We start from the raw sequence: 18,913 nt of genomic DNA, 5'->3' as shown, positions 1-18,913 counted from the left end.
TTCACAGAATGTAACACCTTGCAGTTTTCAGGATTAAATTCCATTTGCCATTGTTCTATGCATTTAACCAGTCTATCCCCAAGGTTTTCTTCCTTGCTATTTACCACTGCATCAATTTTTGTGTCACCTGAGAATCAAATCGCCTATATTCATGTCCAGATTATTAATATATAATACAAAAAGGAAGGAACCCAGTACCAAATCCTACAGTATGCCATTAGACGCAGGATGCTGAGCATGGTCTAATTCACAAAAACAGTCTTTGACCACAACCACTAGATGTAGATTGCATCCAGGATACTACTATCATTCACAAATCTTTCTCTACAAAAATCTTCAACCTGTGAGACATGGAAAACACATAGTGCCTATCCTTGGTTAGCCCTTGCCTGTTCAAATGGAGATTAATTCTATCCCTCAGAACATTACCAATAGTTTCCAATCACTAATGTTACGCTCACTGGCCTACAGTTCCCTGGTTTATCCTTCTTGAATATTAACAGTTCTCTGGCACACCTCCTGTGTCCAGAGAGGATTTTAAAAAATAATGGTAGTACCCCTGCAATCTGCTCCTTTACCTCCCCCAGCAGCCTGACATACATCTTCTCTGTGGTTGTGGATTTTAGTCGAGAATGTGGTGCTGGAAAAGCACAGCAAGTCAGGCAGAATCCGAAGAGCAGGAGAATCAATATTTCAGGCATAAGCCCTTCATCAGGATTCTCCTGCTTTTCGGATACTGCCTGACCTGCTGTGCTTTTCCAGCACCACACTCTCGACCCTGATCTCCAGCATCTGTAGTCCTCGCTTCCTCCCTGTGGATTTTATCCAATTTTAAGCCCACTAAAACTGCAAATATCTCTTCCTTCTCAATAGTAAGTTAAGTTTATTACACCCTCTGTTTCTTTGCCGACATCATCCTTCTCTATTGTAAGTACAAATGCCATCATCTAAAACCTCACCTACATCTTTTGGTTCCACTGTCAGTTTGCAACTTAGGAATTTTCTTTTACCTGCTGCAGTTTTTTCTTGCTCCTTCTTCACTTTCCTTTTTTTTTAAAACAGTAATCCCCTGCATTTTTTATTTGCCGCTAGAGCTCTGGTATGAAAAGCCTTCAGTATCAACCGCAAACTTCCCTTTTCTTCCTTATCCAGTACAGTACATTTACATCCAGAGTTTTATGGAGTATTTTTGGTTCGGCTCTTCACTTTTACAGAATATATTGATCCTGCATTTTCATGATTTCCCTTTTGAAAGACTCCCACTGCTTTGATGTAGACTTTCCGACAAGTAGGGCCAGATCCTAACTTCTTTTTAAATTGGCTTTCCCCCAGTTCAAAACCTTTATTTCCAGTTGATCTTCATCTTTTGCCACGACTATCTTAAATATAGCATGGAAATAGACCCTTTGGTCCAACTAGTCTGTATGGTCATGTTTCCCAAACTAAACTAGTCCCATTTGCTTGTGTTTGTCCAAATTGTAGCCATAGAGATGTACAGCACAGAAATAGACCCTTGGGTCCAACTCATCCATGCTGACCAGATATCCCAACCTAATCTAGTCCCATTTGTCAGCACTTGGCCCATTATCCCTCTAAACCCTTCCTATTCATATACCCATTTAGATGCCTCCACCACTTCCTTTGACAACTCATTCTATGCACCACACTCTGCATGAAAAAGTTGCCCCTTAGGTCCCTTTTATATCTTTCCCCTCTCACCCTAAACCTATGCCCTCTAGTTCTGGACTCCCCAACCACAGGGAAAATATTTTATCTATTTATCCTATCCATGCCCCTCATAATTTTATAAACCTCTGTGAGGTTCCCCCCCCAGCCTCCAATTCTCCAGGGAAAACAGCCCCAGCCAATTCAGCCCTCCCTATAGCTCAAATCTTCCAATCCTGGCAACATCTTTGTAAATCTTTTCTGAACTCTTTCAAGTTTCACAACATCGTTCTGAAAGGAAGGAGACCAGAATTGCATGCAATATTCCAACAGTGGCCTAACCAATGTCCTTACAAATGCAACATGATCTTCCAACTCCTGCACTCAATGCTCTGACCAATAAGGGAAAGCATACCAAACACCTTCTTCACTATCCTATCTACTGCGACTCCACTTTCAAGGAGCTATGATCTTGCACTCCAAGGTCTGTTTGTTCAGCAACACACCCTAGGACCTTACCATTAAGTGTATAAGTCCTGCTAAGATTTGCTTTCCCAAATGCAGCACCTCACATTTATCTAAATTAAACTCCATCTGCCACTCCTCAGCCCATTGGCCCATCTGGTCAAGATCCTGTTGTACTCTAAGGTAACCTTCTTTGCTGTCCACTACACCTCCAATTTTGGTGTCATCTGCAAACTTACTATCTATATCTCCTATGTTCACATCCAAATCATTTTATATAAATAACCAAATGCAGTGGACCCAGCCACTATATCTCTCAACCTTTCCTGTTCATGTACCTGTTCAAATGTCTTTTAAATGTACCTGCATCTACCACTTCCTCTGGCACTTCATTCCACATATGAACCACCCTCTGTAAAAACGTTGCCCCTTTGAAATCTTTCTCCTCTCACCTGATGCCTTCTAGTTTTGAACTCCTGTACCCTAGGGGAAAAACCTTAGCTATTCACCTTACCTATGCCCCTCATGATTTTATAAGCCTATATAAGGTCGCCCCTCAACTTCCTATCCTCCAGTGAAAAATGTCCTAGCCTATCCAGCCTCCTCTTATGATTGAAATCCTCCACTCCTGGTAGCATCCTTGTAAACCTTTTCTGTGCCCTTTCCAATTTAATAATATAGAAATTTCATAGAAATGCTCTCCCACTCTCAACTTTCACCACTTGCTCACCTTTGTTTCCTAAAATTAGGTCCAACACTGTCCTGTCTCATTGAACTTTATATATGTGGCTTTACATTTTTAAGAATTCCTCCCCCTCAAAACTTTTCATACCTTGTGTATTCCACTTAAAGTTCAGGATATTGAAACTCCCTACTATTATTATTCTGTCATTTTTACACTTTTCTGAAATTTGCCTACATAGCTACCCTTCAAGCTTTCCATGATTGTTTAGCAGTGTCTAATACATTCCCAACAATGTGATTGCTCCCTTTTTGTTTTTAAATTTTACTAGGTGACATCAATTGAGGAACCTTCAAATATATTAATTCTTTTTTTGCAGTAACTGACTCCTTGATCAATATTGTGATACCACCTCCTCTTTTACGATTTTCCCTGTTTTGCCTGAAGATTTTATACCCTAGAACATTGAGCTGCCAGTCCTACTCCTCCCCAGGCATGTCACTCTGATAACAATGATACAATAACTCATGCTAATCAATACCCTCAACTCATCTCCCTTTTAAGGAGAGTGATGAGGGCAAGAAACTGCCAGCAATGCCCATGTTGTGTAGACAATTAAAATAATGTAATTTTCCAAATTTTCAACACTCTGCTCAAGTAAAATGTTTTTCCTTTAATTTTGAGGTTGATGTCCTAATGCCAAATGTTGGTGAGATTGTGGGAGGGTCAATGCGTATCTGGGACAGTGAGGAGCTGTTGGAAGGTTATGAGCGTGAAGGCATTGATCCTACTCCTTACTACTGGTACACTGACCAGGTAAGTTGGAATTGTTTATTTTCCAGGTCATTTATCAAAAGTGGTTCACAGCCTTTTCACTTCATAGGGAGACTTCAGGAAGTGTCCTTCACTTGTTTTGGTTCTGTGTATAATCCCTCTGACGGTATCTGCATGTATTAGTTTTCTACATTTACGTACAAACAAAAGTTGTGTAATCTTACCATGTTAATTGCTGTTGAGCTGGAGTACTGTTTGGCCTGTGTAGGTTAGTATTACACTATAAGTGTATTTACCAATCTTAGTCATCAATGGAAAGACAAAAATGCATTTTCACATACTCATCTCCCAACACTGCTATCCACCACCTCGCCCCTCCCTTTATACCAACAGTTTCTATGTGTGCTCTTAACGGTGAGTTTAAAATATGAGTCAATATAACCATGTAATAGTTTGCTATAATTTCTTGTAGTAATATTCTAGTTCACAATTCATGCATGTACATTTAGATTTTTTTTATTTCTTGATAATGCCAACATTTTAGGAGCATTTAGTTTTCGTCTCGAAGGTTTAATTTGTTCTCCCTAATTTCACATTGTTTTTTCCCACGTTATTTTTCTTTTCCAATTTCCTCTCTTTGAGAATTTCTCCCAAGGGCACTGTTGTATGAATGTCAACTATATTTTTAGTACCTTATAAAAGTGGTAATTCTTTAAGGGTACTTAAACTGGGTAATAGAAGTCTTACCCCAGTTGGAGACCTAGGGAGAACACCATGTCACTTGCTTTCGGAAGGCCTGTTGCATGAAGTGTTTCTCAAAGGCCAGCAGCTATGAATTGCCATCAGTGCTGATTTGGAATCCACAAGCTATCATTATAAAGTGTGCTTTTCTAGCAGAAGTGGCTTGAGTTCCCACCTGGTAATCTCCCTCCCATTGGAATGCCCCCTCCTCTCTCAACTTGCCTCCAGAGGGCACTAAATCCCATCCATCAGATATGAAGAACACACAATTTCAGTTTGGTTCACTTAACATTCTTACCTTTTCATTCGGATAGTTACAACTTGAAGCACCACTTGAAAAAGTGAGCTGAGAGTTCAGTTCAGAACTTCAGTACACCACTGAAGGTGTGGTGCCCAGTTTGACTGCCTATTTGATGTTCCTGTAGACTAAATAACTAGTGCTTTTTAGCAATGCGTTCATTCAGTTCTCTGAGCAATACTAAACAACCAAAATTTAATTATTTCTCATTGCTGTTTCTTGTTAAATTGGAAAATCTGGCAGCTAATCACTTCAGCACAATTCATTTCTGTGAATGACTTTAAGATGAAATAAGATGCTGTACAGGTGTTAGTTTTTTCTATGTGTACATTGACCTTCTTTGGCTGTTGGCACTACACCTAGTCAATGTCCTGTCATAATCAGCATTCAGTCACTGGACAGTAAATAAATTCTTGGACCACTGAACATCTACAACTACATCTAAGCACTGAAGCTAAAGGTGAAAAGAAACGTAACTCCTGTGGTGCTTTGAAATTAAACTCAGCACCATTTTTTTTTATATAACCTTCCTAATATTTTTGAATTAAAAGGAAAATGTACTTGTATGTTGCAAATTATTATTGTAGCCATCAAATTCCCTCAAGCTTTCAGGATACCCAATTAATTTTGATGTTACTTACAATAAATGAGATGTGACAGTTGTGAAAGCATTTGGGAGAACTCCCTGCTGCTCTAAAAATATAATGGGATCTTTGATGGCGCCTTGAATAAGTTGATTAGGTCTTGTTTTCATACCATAGAATTTTCACAGCATGGAAGGAGGCAGATCACTCCAACGTGTGCATGCCTATTCAACTGACTTCAAATTTTTCATTTCCACTTGTGTTCTTTATTTGTATTCTTATTTCTCCTAGCGTAAATATGGCAGTTGTCCTCATGGTGGTTACGGCCTGGGTCTGGAACGATTTTTAACATGGCTTCTCAACAGACACCATATTCGTGACGTATGTTTGTATCCACGCTTTGTTCAACGGTGCAAACCGTAACACCTCCTTGGTGCAACACTGGAATAAAATAAATTTAATGTACTTTATCTCTTGCATAAAAAGAAGGAAAATTGTCAAGTGATCAGCCGATCCATCAGCATCTGAAAGCACTGGCTGTGATTTCAGGTACAGACTCTTGGCTAAATCCTTGGTCTTGGTTATCTGTATTTAAAGAATTGCTTAACTGCTGGAAATTGACATCACTTTGTCATCAGTAGGTTATCTTGTCTTCGCGTACAATGTTGATATCAAGAATGCTTGTTCAAAATTTACAATAATAAATCATTCTAACAATTTGTGAGAGTTTTATTTTTGAATTCCTTTGCTACTGCAAAATATACATTATTAACTATTCATTAAGTATTCATCCCATATCCTTAGCTATTCTGATTGTAGCAGAAAAGGAATGATTTCCTGCAATGTTGCTTGCTTCTTCAGTCACCTAAACAGGACTTGTTTACAGAATTATGAAAATCATGCATGTTTCATTACATTATGTACTTCAAGGTTCATTCTGATTCTGTCGGAGAGAACCCGGGTAGGCTACGAAAATAACCTTATCAGTAAGTAATGGCACTGCTCGTTTCTAGTATAAAGCAAAGCCATATAAACCAGAAGGTTTTGAGTTCACGTCTTGGTCATTTCAGGATTAACTAATCTCATGTAAACGTACAAAAATAGGAGCAGGCCATTCAGCTCTTCAAGGCAGAAGTGGATACTGCAGATGCTGGAGATTGGAGTCAGGACTAGAATGGTGCTGGAAAAGCACAGCAGGTCAGGCACCATTCGAGGAGCAGGAAAATCGGCGTTTTGAGCAAAAGCCCATCATCAGGAATGCAGCTCTTCAAGCGTGCTGCACCATTCTATATGGTCATGGTTGATCATCTAACTCGGTATCCTGTTCCCATTTTCTTCTCATACTCTTTGATCCCTTTAGTCCGCAGAATTATATCTAACTCCTTCTTAGAAACATTCAATGATTTGTCTTTTAACTACTTTCTGTTGCAGAAAGTTCTGTAGGTTTACCACTCTCTGGATAAAGAAATTTCTCCTTATCTCAGGGCAAGATGGCTTATCCCATATCCTTAAACTGAGATTGCTGGTTCTGGACACTCTGGTCATTGGGAACATCTTTCCTGCATTTACCCTGTCTAGTAGTGTTAGAATTTGACACATCAGTACTGCCATTCCAAAAATCATTCTAACAATTCCTGAGAGTTTTCTTTTTGAATTTCTTTGTTACTGCAAAATATACATTAATAACTAATCATGGTCGATTGTAGCAGAAAAGGAATGATTTCCTGCAATGCTGTTTGCTTCGGTAAATCTTTGTTACACTCCCTCTATACCCTCCCTCACATAAGGAGACCAGAACTGCACACAGTACTCCAGGTGCCATCTCACCAAGGCCCTGTACAATTGTAGCATGACATCCAAGCTCTTGTATCAGAATTCATGATGAAGATCACTGACAATCCACTCAGTATATGTGTCACCACTTTCAATCACAAATTCTTAAAGAATAGAAGAGCTGAATATTATTTAGAAAGCTGCAGCACAAAGGCTTTTGCGAGTCCAAGTACTTTTGTTTAAAAGTTTAAGTTCAGTGAATGGTAGAAAAAGCAAGCAGAATTTCGACTTGTGTTTCAAATGGACTGGAATTTAAAAACAGGAAGGTCTTGCTAAAACTATGCAAGGCCCTAGTTAGACCAAGCTGGAATGATGTGAACAGTTTTGGTCCTCTTATTAAGGGAAAGATTTTTTGGCACTGGAGTCAGTCTGAGAAGCTTTACTTTTTGATCCTAGGCATGGAGGGATTTTCTTATGATGTGAGGTTAGTCACCTGAAACATTTAAATCCCATAACGTTAGGCTATCAGTCTTGTTCCTCTTTCAACCAAATCTCTGTAAGAACTGCAACGTCATTGTTATAATTATAGTGATGATTATAGTGAAGACAATAACAAATCTGGCTCTGACTGGAATGTCCAGTTTAAGTCTGGAGTTTGGGCGAATGATTGGATACTTTAATTTCCATCAGCTTCTCTGTTATAATTTTAAATCCGTGCCCCAGAATATTAATGTCCAAGTTACCCATCCAGTGACCTTACCACTACACCACCATCACCCAGTTTTTATTGGCTCTCCACTTAACACTTCTTTAAAATTAAACATTAATACCATGCTAGTAAATCTCTACAGTTTCTCTCAGGCCTTAATATCTTTTCTAAGATGAAGTCGCCTTGTATTGGGCACAGTGCACTAGAAGACGTGTATGCAGTGTGAGATAGAAATGTACCATAACTACTTGCTTTTACCCTCTACGCCTTGATTTATAAAGCCAAGAATCCCAAATGTTGTTTTTCGAGTTTTTCAACTTGTTCTACAGCATTCAACTTGTTTGAGCATGTTATGTCACATCTCTGGCCATCATGAGTTGGGACTTAAACTGGACATTCCAGTCAGAGGCAGATTTGTTATTGTCTTCACTATAATCATCATAAGACCATAAGACATAGGGTGGAACTAAGGCCATTCAGCCCATCTAGTCCTCTCCGCCATTCAATCATGGCTGATGGGCGTTTCAACTCCACTTACCCACAATTATAATCACTATAATTATAACAATGATGTTGCAGTTCTTACAGAGACTTGGTTGAAAGAGGGACAAGACTGATAGCCTAACGTTATGGGATTTAAATGTTTCAGGAGAGATGGAGAGGATATAAAAGAGGTGGGGAAGTTGTGTTACTGACAATGGACAATATCACAGCTGTACTCAGAGGATGCCTTGGAGGGCTGATCTAGTTAGGCAATTTGGATAGATCTTAGGAATAGGAAGGCTGCAGTCATTTTGGATTGTATTCCAGACCTCCCCACAGCCAGCAAAAGAGAGAAGAACAGATATATGGGCAGGTTATAGCAAGATGTAAAAACAACAGTGTTGTTGTCATGGGTGATTTTTAACTTTTCCCATGTTAACTAGGTTAAGAATCACGCAACACCAGATTATAGTCCAACAGGTTTCATTGGAAGCAGTAGCTTTCGAAGCGTTGCTCCTTCAGCAGGTGGACAATATTTAAAAAAGGTCAGTTGATTAGAGTTCACAACCAGCATGTTCCTGTGAAAATGAAAGAAAGATGGCAAGATTCAGAAACCTCTGATGACAAGAAATTACAAGCTTAGTCAAAACATCAAAGGAGGAAAACATAAGTTTCAGGAAACTGAAGACAGACCCTTGAAGAATAAGGATATAGATAAAATGAATGGCAGGTGTCTTTTCCCTTAATTTCAAGACTAGAGAATATATAATATTAAGGTCAGATGCGGTATATTTAAAAGAAGAGGGTACATTGTTTTACATAATGGTTAAGTGTGTGGAATGAACTTCCAGGAAAAGTGGTAGATATGTATACAGTTAAAGTGCTTAAAGCACATTTAGATAAATACATGAATAATAAATATTTTGAAGGATATAGGTAAAGCACGGGCAGGTGGGACTAGTTTTGGATTATGGTCAGCATTGGTTTTACTGAAGGATCTGTGTTGGTGCTGGATGGCTCTATGATGATGACTCTAATATAAATAAAACAAGAAAGAACTCAAACAAATAATTAGGAGGGCTCAAAGTTTGGGAGAAGATTTGTAGCTCGGGTGCTCGTTGTTGTGGTTCTGTTCGCCAAGCTGGGAATTTATGTTGCAGACGTTTCGTCCCCTGTCTATGTGACATCCCCAGTGCTTGGAGCCCCCTGTGAAGCGCTTCTGTGATCTTTCTTCCGGCATTTATAGTGGTTTGAATCTGCCGCTTCCTGTTGTCAGTTCCAGCTGTCCGCTGCAGTGGTCGGTATATTGGGTCCAGGTCGATATGCTTATTGATTGAATCTGTGGATGAGTGCCATGCCTCTAGGAATTACCTGGCTGTTCTCTGTTTGGCTTGTCCTATAATAGTCGTGTTGTCCCAGTCGAATTCATGTTGCTTGTCATCTGCGTGTGTGGCTACTAAGGATAGCTGGTCACGTCGTTTCGTGGCTAGTTGGTGTTCATGGATGCGGATCGTTAGCTGTCTTCCTGTTTGTCCTGTGTAGTGTTTTGTGCAGTCCTTGCATGGGAACACCAACTAGCCACAAAACGACGTGACCAGCTATCCTTAGTAGCCACACACGCAGATGACAAGCAACATGAATTCGACTGGGACAACACGACTATGATAGGACAAGCCAAACAGAGAACAGCCAGGGAATTCCTAGAGGCATGACACTCATCCACAGATTCAATCAATAAGCACATCGACCTGGACCCAATATACCAACCACTGCAGCAGACAGCTGGAACTGACAACCAGAAGTAGCAGATTCAAACCACTACAAATGCCGGGGGAAAGATCACAGAAGCGCTTCACAGGAGGCTCCCAAGCACTGAGGATGTCACCTAGACAGGGGATGAAACGTCTGCAACACAAATTCCCAGCTCGGCGAACAGAACCACAACAATTAGGAGGGCTAAAAGATTTCTTAAAATGTCCTGGGCAAATGTGATTAAGGAAAATCCTAAGGCGTTTTATACACAAATAAGGAGCAAGAGAGCTAGGGCAAGGGTAGGTCTACTCGAACAAAGGAGGGAATTTCTGTGTGCAGCCAGAGGAGATGGGTGAGTTCTTTAACAAATACTTTGCTGAAGCATTCACAAAGGAGAAGGACGTGGTGGATAGTGAGTTTAGAAAGCAGTATGTTGATATTAAAAAAGGTGTTGGGTGTTTTGAAAACAATAAAGGTAGACAGGACCTGAAAGAATCTATCCCAGAACACTAAGGGAAGCAATGGAGGAAATTGCTAGGCCTTTGTATCTTGGAAATCTTTGTATTCCTTTAGTAACAGAAGCGGTCCCGAAGGACTGGAGAATAGCCAATGTTGTTCCTTTATTTAAGAAGGACAGCAGGGATAACCCAGGAAAATTACAGGCCAGTGAGCCTTTCATCGGTGGTAGGGAAATTGTTGGAGAAGATTATTAGGACAGGATTTACTTGTAATTTGGAAAAATGTGAACTTATTAACAATAGGCAGCATAGGTTTGTATGGAGGAGGTCACGTCTCACAAAATGGATTGGGTCTTTTGAGGAAGTGAAAAAGTTGTTTGAAGCGGGATGGTAGATATCTACATCAACTTTAGAAAGACCTTTGACAAAGTTCCTCATGGGAGGCTGATACAGAAGATGAAATCACATGGATCCATGGTGAACTGGTGAGATTGATCTAGATCTGGTTTGATTGTAGAAGGCAGAGTAATGGTGGAAAGCGTTTTTCTGATGAGCTCTGTGACCAGCGGTGTTCTGCAGTGATCAGTGCTAGGACTGTTGCTGTTTGTAAATATGTGAATGATATGGTGGAGAATGTAGGTGGCATGATTTGAAATTTGAGGATGGTACAAAGATTAGAGAGCTGTGGATAATGAGGAGGATTGCCAAAGCATACAGCAAGAGATAGATAGTGTGGAAACTTGGATGAGGCAATGGCAGATGGAATTTAATTTGGAAGATCTAATGCAGGAGGAAAGTATATGATAAATAGCAGAACACTGAGAAGAATTAACGTGCAGAGGCATCTAGATGTAGAAGTCCACAGAATGGAAACAGAATTCAATAAAGTCAAGACATTTGTCATGCTTGCCTTCATTGGTCAGGGCATAGAGTATAAAAATTGTCAAATCATGCTGCAGCTCTATAGAGTTTTAGCTAGGCCACATTTGCAATATTGTCTACAGTTCTGGTAGCCACATTGCCAGAAGGATGTGGAGGCTTTGAAGAGAGTACAGAAAAGGTTTACCAGGATGTTGTCTGGTTTGGAGGGTATTTGATATGAGGATAGATTGGAAAACTCTGTTTTCACTTGAACATTGGAGCCTCAGTGGCCAACTTGAAGATGTTTACAAAGCTCTGAACAGTGTGGATAGAATGAATAATCAACCTTTTTCCCAAGGCAAAAATGTCAATAACTAGGGGAAATAGATTTAAGATAAAAACTGGTAAGTTTAAAGGAAAGTTTTTTTTAACACAGTGTGTGTTAAGTGCCTGGAATATGCTACCAGAGGAAATGGTAGAGGTGGATACAATAGCAACATTTAAGAAGCATCTTGACAGATATACAAATAGGCAGGGAACAGAAGGATATGGACCATGAAGAGACAAAAGGGTTTTAGTTTAGAAAGGCATCATGTGTTGGCACAGTCTTGGTGGGATGAAGGGCCTATGCCTGTACTGCTTTATTTTAACCGTATCGCTGCTGCTTCACTGTCACTGGGTCAACTTCCTTTCATTCATTTTTACAGCACTGTGGCTGGACCTAGACCCCCAAAACAAAACACCAATGATTACAGAGGTTCAAGAATGCAGGTCACAATCATCTTCTTGAGGACAGTTTCGGGTGGACAATAAATTCTGGTGCAGTGATACTTATATCCTGTGAATTAAGGACAGCTCTCTCCCGATCCCTATAGTTCCGATCTTTCACTATCTCTTATTATTGTCCCTATCTGTTACCACACACCATTGCATCCGCTTCACAAAATTTGCACCTGCACGATTTAAAATGGGATTAGCATGCATGAGATAGTGTCAGCAAACACAGCCAAGACAATATACCTGTGATTTGAGTGGGAATTTAGGATCTGGCCCAATCCTTATCTAGGGTTTGGAGTCATTTTGATCAAATAATTTAAAAAATACCATGTAATTTTTTTTCATAAATTGGGATTTTTTTGATATTATGTGGGTTTTGGATTATTAATTTTAAAACTGTTTAAATAACCAAATTGTCATTTATATAAATGGTTTGGAAGAAAATTCAGGAGTAAAAAATGAGGTCTGCAGATGCTGGAGATCACAGCTGCAAATGTGTTGCTGGTCAAAGCACAGCAGGTTAGGCAGCATCTCAGGAATAGAGAATTCGACGTTTCGAGCATAAGCCCTTCATCAGGATGGCCGAGTGGTCTAAGGCGCCAGACTTAAGGAGTGTTAGTTCTTGCTCTGCATCTGGCCTTGTGAATTCTGGTCCCTTTCTAGGGGTGTGGGTTCAAATCCCACTCCTGACATGTCTCCCTTTAAGAAAATTCAGGAGGCATGATTTGTGAATAATACCAAACCTGGTGGTTTGGCAAAAAGTGAAGAAGGCTATCTAATATTACAAAAGGATCTTGTTCAATTGGGCCACTGGGCTGAGGAGGGACAGATGGAGGTTAATTTGGATAAATGTGAGAAATTGCATTTTGGTAAAACAAACAAAGGCAGATTTAGACAGTTAATGGTAGGCTCCTGGGTAGTATTGTTGAACAGAGAGACTTAGGGGTTCAGGTGCATTGTTACGTCACTGGTAGACAGAATGGTTAAGAAGCAACTTTTCCTTCATTGCTCAGACCATTGAGTATAGGAGTTGGGATAACATGTTGAGGATATCGGTGAGGCCATTTTTGGAGTACCATGCACAGTTATGGCTGCCCATCTATAGGAAGGATATTACTAAATTGGAAGGATCCAGAAAAGATTTATCAGGGTGTTGTTGGGACTGGAGAGTTTGAGCAATAAGGATATTCTGGGATTTTTTTTACGAGAGCGCAGGAGGTTGGGGGGTAATGTTATGGAGGTTTACAAATTTGTGAAGGGCATAGATAAGGTAAATAACAAAGGTCTATTCCCAAGGGTGGGTGAGTTCAAAACGAGAGGGCATATTTTTAAGGAGAGAGGAGAAAGATTTAAAAAGCCACTAAGGGGCAACATTTTCACACACACGGTGGTTTGTATGTGGAATGAAGTGCCAGAGGAAGTGGAAGATGCAGGTATGTTTACAACATTTAAAAGACATTTGGATAGGTACATGAATAGGAAAGGTTTATTGGGATATGGGCCAAATGTAGGCAATTAGAATGAGTCTAGTTTGGGAAATTTGGTCAGCATGGACTAATTCGACTGAAGGATCTGTTTCCGTGCTGTATTACTTTGACTGTATAATTCAGAACTTTTATTTCTTCATGTATCTAATTTTATTATTAGTTTTGTTCTTGAAGGTCTGTAATGCTGGATTTTTTTATTTCATTATATTTCTTTTTTTTCTGAAGAATTTGTACTCAAAAATCTATCTAGGTACCTTTGTATCTAAGATGGCACTATAAGTGGTGACTTGTAAACTTTTCACTGTACACAAATGACAGTAAAGCTAATTCAAATCAAAATTAGTGTATGAATGTTCAATTGTGTGGTGGGCAGAACTTGACATGGCAGCATCCTGTTGGTGGAAAATGGCTCTACATCATAGCTTTGTGAAATAGCTTGCTTAACCAGTTCAAATCTTTCAGATAGACAGCATTTTTCAGGTCTGAGCGCAAGCATGCCAAATTTCAACCAATCACCTAAATTTATACGACCGGAAAAAAGGGTTGATTTAATTAGCTAATTATAAGGCTGCTTAGCTTGTGTCCCTGGCATTGCACAAAGACTGAAAATTGTATGGGAGGCAAAATATCTTTTGAGTGAGACAGTAAAATGTTGGCACTTCCCCCACTCTGGTGGATATAAAAATATCACAGCACTGTGTGATAAAGAGCAGGAGAGTTATTCACAGTCGTCAACAACTGCATAATTCTCATTGCACTGCTGCATGTGGGAACTTACTGTCAACAAATCGGCTGTTGCATTTCTTATATAACATTTCAAAAACACCTCATTGCTTGTAAAGCACTTTGAGATATTATGTAATACCGGAAAGAGCTCTATAAAGACACTGTTTTCTTTCACTACTTCCTTGACAGTGTTGTTGGAATGATTTGGGTGGGCGGGGAGTGATGTTCAGGACAGTGCAGCACCTCCCTGCCCCCTGGTTTTGAGTGTTTCGGGGAGGGGGAGCTGGGAGGTGGGACTGGCCGAGGCAGTCACAGCACACTCTGGGACGGAATTGAAAGCTGCGCAACATGGCGTTGCTGAGGATGTGCGCCCGCTTCTGTGTCGGTGAGTGCCCTTGACAACAATCCTCCTGCGCCATGAGAGCTCTGTGAGAACAAAACCGAGCCGAACCCGTGTCCGTGCCCGGGCCGGTGAGGGACAGGCACGGCCTCTCCCTCGGCCTGTCCGATCTCTCTGTGGTCAGGTCTCCGCGGGGCGGTTCTGGAACTTTCTTGTTGGGGTCCGGCCGGGAGGAGAGAGGGTGGGGAGGGAGTGTGTGTCCCGGGGGGGGGTGGTGGTGGGGGGTGGGGAGTGTGTGTGTCCGGGGGGGGGGCGGGAGTGTGTGTGTCCCGGGGGGTGGAGGGGAATTGTCTGTGTCCCGGGGGGCGGGGGTGTGGGGAGGGGAATTGTCTGTGTCCAGAGGGGGGTGGGTGGGAAGGGTGTCTGTGTCCCGGGGGTGGGGATTGTGTGTGTCCCGGGGGGGGGGGGGGGGGGCGCGGGGAGGGTAGTGAGGGGGATTGTGTGTGTCCGGGGAGGGGCGGGAGTGTGTGTGTCCCGGGGGGGGGGGGGGGAATTGTGTGTGTCCCGGGGGGGGGGGGGGGGGGGATTGTGTGTGTCCCGGGGGGGTATGGGGAAGGGAATTGTCTGTGTCCAGAGGGGGGTGGGTGGGAAGGGTGTCTGTGTCCCGGGGGTGGGGATTGTGTGTGTCCCGGGGGGGGGGGGGGGGCGGGGGGCGAGGAGAGTACGTGTGTCTGGGGGGCAGTCAGGGGTGGGGAGGGTGTGTGTGTATGTGTGTGTCTGGTGGGGGGGGGGGTGGTGGTGGAGAGGGAGTGTGAGAGTCCCGGGGGTGTGTGTGTGTCTCCTGGGGGGTGGGGTGTCAGGGATGGGGAGGGTGGGAAGGGGTTGTGTGTCCTGGGGTGGGGGGGAAACGGAGTCTGTGTGTGTGTGGTGGGGGTGTGTGAATGGACATGTCCCCGGCCAAAAGCTGCTGCAGTCTCCAAATGTCGTTTTTTTTGTCCCTTTTGGGAGAAGGAGCAGGAGGAGGAGATAGAATCTTCTTGTTGGAGAAAGTGAGGACTGCAGATGCTGGAGATTAGAGCTGAAAATGGTCAGGTCTCTGCGGTGGAGAAAAGCACAGCAGGTCAGGCAGCATCCAAGGAGCGGGAGAATCAACGTTTCAGGCATGAGCCCTTCTTCAGGAATGAGGGAAGTGTGCCCAGCAGGCTAAGATAAGAGGTAGAGAGGAGGGACTTGGGGGAGAGACGCTGGAAATGTGATAGGTGGAAGGAGGTTAAGGTGAGGGTGATAGGCTGGAGTGGGGGTGGGGCAGAGGTCAGGAAGAAGTTTGCAGGTTAGGAAGGTGGTGCTGAGTTCGAGGGTTGGGACTGAAACAAGGTGGGTGGAGGGGAAATGAGGAAACCGGAGAAATCTGAGTTCATCTCTTGTGGTTGGCGGTTTCCTAGGCGGAAGATGAGGCGCTCTTCCTCCAGCCGTCGTGTTGCTATGGTCGGGCGATGGAGGAGTCCAAGGACTTGCATGTCCGTGACGGAGTGGGAGGGGGAGTTGAAGTGTTGAGCCACAGGGTGGTTGGGTTGTTTGGTCCGGGTGTCGGAGAGGTGTTCTTTGAAATGTTCCGTAAGTAAGCAGCCTGTCTCCCCAATATAGAGGAAGCCACACCGCGTGCAGCGGATGCAGTAAATGATGTGTGTGGAGGTGCAGGTGAATTTGCGGCGGATATGGAAGGATCCCTTGGAGGGAAGTAAGGGGGCGTGGGCGCAAGTTTTACATTTCTTGTGGTTGCAGTGGAAGGTAGGGGGTGTGGACCTGACGAGGGAGTCACGGAGAGAGTGATCTTTTTGGAACGCTGATAGGGGAGGGGAATATATCCCTGGTGGTGGGGTCTGTTTGGAGGCGGTGGAAATGATGACGGATGATACGATGTATATGGAGGTTGGTGGGGTGGTAGGTGAAGACCAATGGGGTTCTGTCCTGGTGGCGATTGGAGCGGCGGGGCTCAAGGGCAGAGGACCGGGAAGTGGAGGAGATGCGGTGGAGGGCATCTTCGACCACGTCTGAGGAGAAATTGCGGTCTTTGAAGAAAGAGGCCATCTGCGTTGTTCAGTATTGGATCTGGTCCTCTTGGGACCAGATGCACCGGAGACGAAGGAATTGGGAATGTGGGATGGCGTTTTTACAGGGGGCAGGGTGGGAGGAGGTGTAGTCTAGGTAGCTGTGGGAGTCGGTCGGTTTATAGTAAATGTCCGTGTTGATTCGGTTGCCCGAGATAGAAATGGAGAGGTCTAGGAAGGGGAGGAAGGAGTCTGAGATGGTCCAGGTAAATGTGAGGTCAGGGTGGAAGGTGTTAGTAAAGTGGATGAACTGTTCAACCTCCTCGTGGGAGCATGAGGCAGCGCCGATACAGTCATCGATGTAGCGGAGGAAAAGGTGGGGGTGGTGCCAGTGTAGCTGCGGAAGATGGACTGTTCCACATATCCTATGAAGAGACAGGCATAGTTGGGGCCCATGCAGGTGCCCATGGCTACTCCTTTGGTTTGGAGTAAGTGGGAGGATTGGAACGAGAAGTTGTTCAGAGTGAGAACCAGTTCAGTGAGTCAAAGGGAGGTGTCAGTGGAAGGGTACTTTTTGGTACGGCGGAAAAGGAAGAAGCAGAGGGCTTTGAGTCCTTCGTGATGGGGGATTGAGGTGTACAGGGACTGGATGTCCATGGTGAAGATAAGGCGTTGGGGACCGGGGAAGCGAAAATCATGGAGGAGGTGGAGGGCGTGGGTGGTGTCCCGAACGTAGGTGGGGAGTTCTTGGACTAAGGGGGACAGGACCATGTCAAGGTATGCAGAGATGAGTTCGGTGGGGCAGGAGCAGGCTGAGACAATAGGTCAGCCAGGGCAGTCAGGTTTGTGGATTTTGTGCAGAAGGTAGAAATGGGCGATGCGGGGTTGTGGGACTGAGGTTAGTGGCGGTGCATGGGAGATCCCCTGAGGAGATGAGGTTATGGATGGTCTGGGAGATGATGGTTTGGTGGTGGAAGGTGGGGTCATGGTCAAGGGGGCAGTAGGAGGAGGTGTCCGTGAGCTGGTGTTTAGTTGCCAGGTCCACCTTATTTTGGACATTGGTGAATTCCAATTGATTTGACTTTCTCATCCAACAGAAGCGCAGTTCTTCATATATATCTGAGAGTCTTGAATTTGAATCTATTCTCTATTGTGTGACATATGGGGTCAGAAAGTTGCAAAAGGGATTAATTAATCTTATATCTCCACCACCCACCACCACAAAAGTCCATGGAAGGTGAATCAATTTTTTAAAAATTCATAAATTTTTTTTAGCTAAGAATATTTAGGTGATAAATGTTATTGAGGGAGACAGCAGCCAAAATCCAAAAGAATTGATGAGACTAATTAAGGGACTGAATGGTCCATTCCTCCTCCTCCTCCTAAAGTATCGTTGTGCAGCCAAGTATACATTTCATTTCAGGGATTCATTAAAACATACCACAGGAAGCTGGCTATTTGGCTCATCTAGCTTTGAGAGGGTATTTGTTCCACATCCTGCACACAACCTTGCATTTTTGTCTATAAGCCTGCAGTGCTGTTCCTTCATCATGTAGCTGATGAAGCGGCACTCTGAAAGCTAGTGCTTCCAAATAAACTTGTTGGACTATAACCTGGTGTTGTGATTTTTTAACTTTATCCTTTTTGTAAAGCTATTTCTGGAAACATCCTCCACTGCCTCTTTAGGTAACTTGTTCCTGATTTGAAACAAGCCTTTTCCCCTCTGTTCCTGATTTTTTTCTTGCATTTTGTTTGAGGCTTTTGATGTATTAATGGAACATTGTTTTCAAACAAAATGTTGTAGAGCTGGAAAACAAAGCAAATATTTGTAATTTCTGACAAGGTGTAAAGAAAGAAATGTTTCGATGTTTCAGGTGCTTAATTTTTTTTCCCCCCTCAACTTTATTTAATCAGCTTTGAGTCTTAGTTATAATTGCTTCCTGGTTTTTTTTTGTTTCCTCCTTGACACTCAAAACACATTTAGCTGACCCACAATGATTTGTTCTTTTATGAGCATTACCTGAATAGCAAGATTTAGCACTGCTGAAGAAATTTAATTCTGCTTCACACTTTGATTCTTGCAGTTGCACTTTGCTTGGCGAAATGCACAAGTTTTTCAAAAAATATACTATCATAAAGGGGTTTGACAAAGTATCTCACGCAACGTTAAGACATAAGAGCCCATGGTGTTGGAGAATAGGGAATTGGAAATGACAGCAAATGAATGAGGATAAGGGGTGCTTTTTCAACACGAGACGCTTTGACGATAGTGACTAGTGGGGTTCTGAGA

The 18,913-nt window shown here is 42.7% G+C and overlaps 2 protein-coding genes and 1 non-coding gene across 4 annotated transcripts in view; all 3 read left to right on the top strand.

Annotated features, from left to right (window-relative positions):
* Positions 1–5,928, top strand: part of nars1 (asparaginyl-tRNA synthetase 1) — a 45,400-nt gene extending 39,472 nt beyond the window's left edge. Inside the window, exons 14-15 of the mRNA XM_060829133.1 lie at positions 3,497–3,628; positions 5,501–5,928. Coding sequence (XP_060685116.1) covers positions 3,497–3,628; positions 5,501–5,632 — 264 coding nt within the window. The 3' untranslated portion in view covers positions 5,633–5,928. The remainder of the gene's footprint in view (positions 1–3,496; positions 3,629–5,500) is intronic.
* A 6,666-nt stretch (positions 5,929–12,594) lies between these two features.
* Positions 12,595–12,714, top strand: trnal-uaa (transfer RNA leucine (anticodon UAA)). Its single transcript has 2 exons — positions 12,595–12,632; positions 12,669–12,714. It is a non-coding gene; the product is annotated as a tRNA-Leu (tRNA).
* A 1,692-nt stretch (positions 12,715–14,406) lies between these two features.
* Positions 14,407–18,913, top strand: part of fech (ferrochelatase) — a 62,057-nt gene continuing 57,550 nt past the window's right edge. Inside the window, exon 1 of one of the 2 annotated variants that reach the window (XM_060852088.1) lies at positions 14,407–14,620. In XM_060852088.1, the coding sequence (XP_060708071.1) occupies positions 14,584–14,620 (37 nt within the window). In that variant the 5' untranslated portion in view covers positions 14,407–14,583. Of the gene's footprint in view, positions 14,621–15,621; positions 15,696–18,913 lie in introns of those variants that run through there. The other variant, XM_060852000.1, reaches the window with a different exon arrangement.

This window comes from Hemiscyllium ocellatum, chromosome 1, assembly GCF_020745735.1.
Source record: "Hemiscyllium ocellatum isolate sHemOce1 chromosome 1, sHemOce1.pat.X.cur, whole genome shotgun sequence".
NCBI lineage: Eukaryota > Metazoa > Chordata > Chondrichthyes > Orectolobiformes > Hemiscylliidae > Hemiscyllium > Hemiscyllium ocellatum.
The sequence above is the reverse complement of the archived record's forward strand: the minus strand, read 5'-3'. Positions and strand labels throughout refer to the sequence as shown.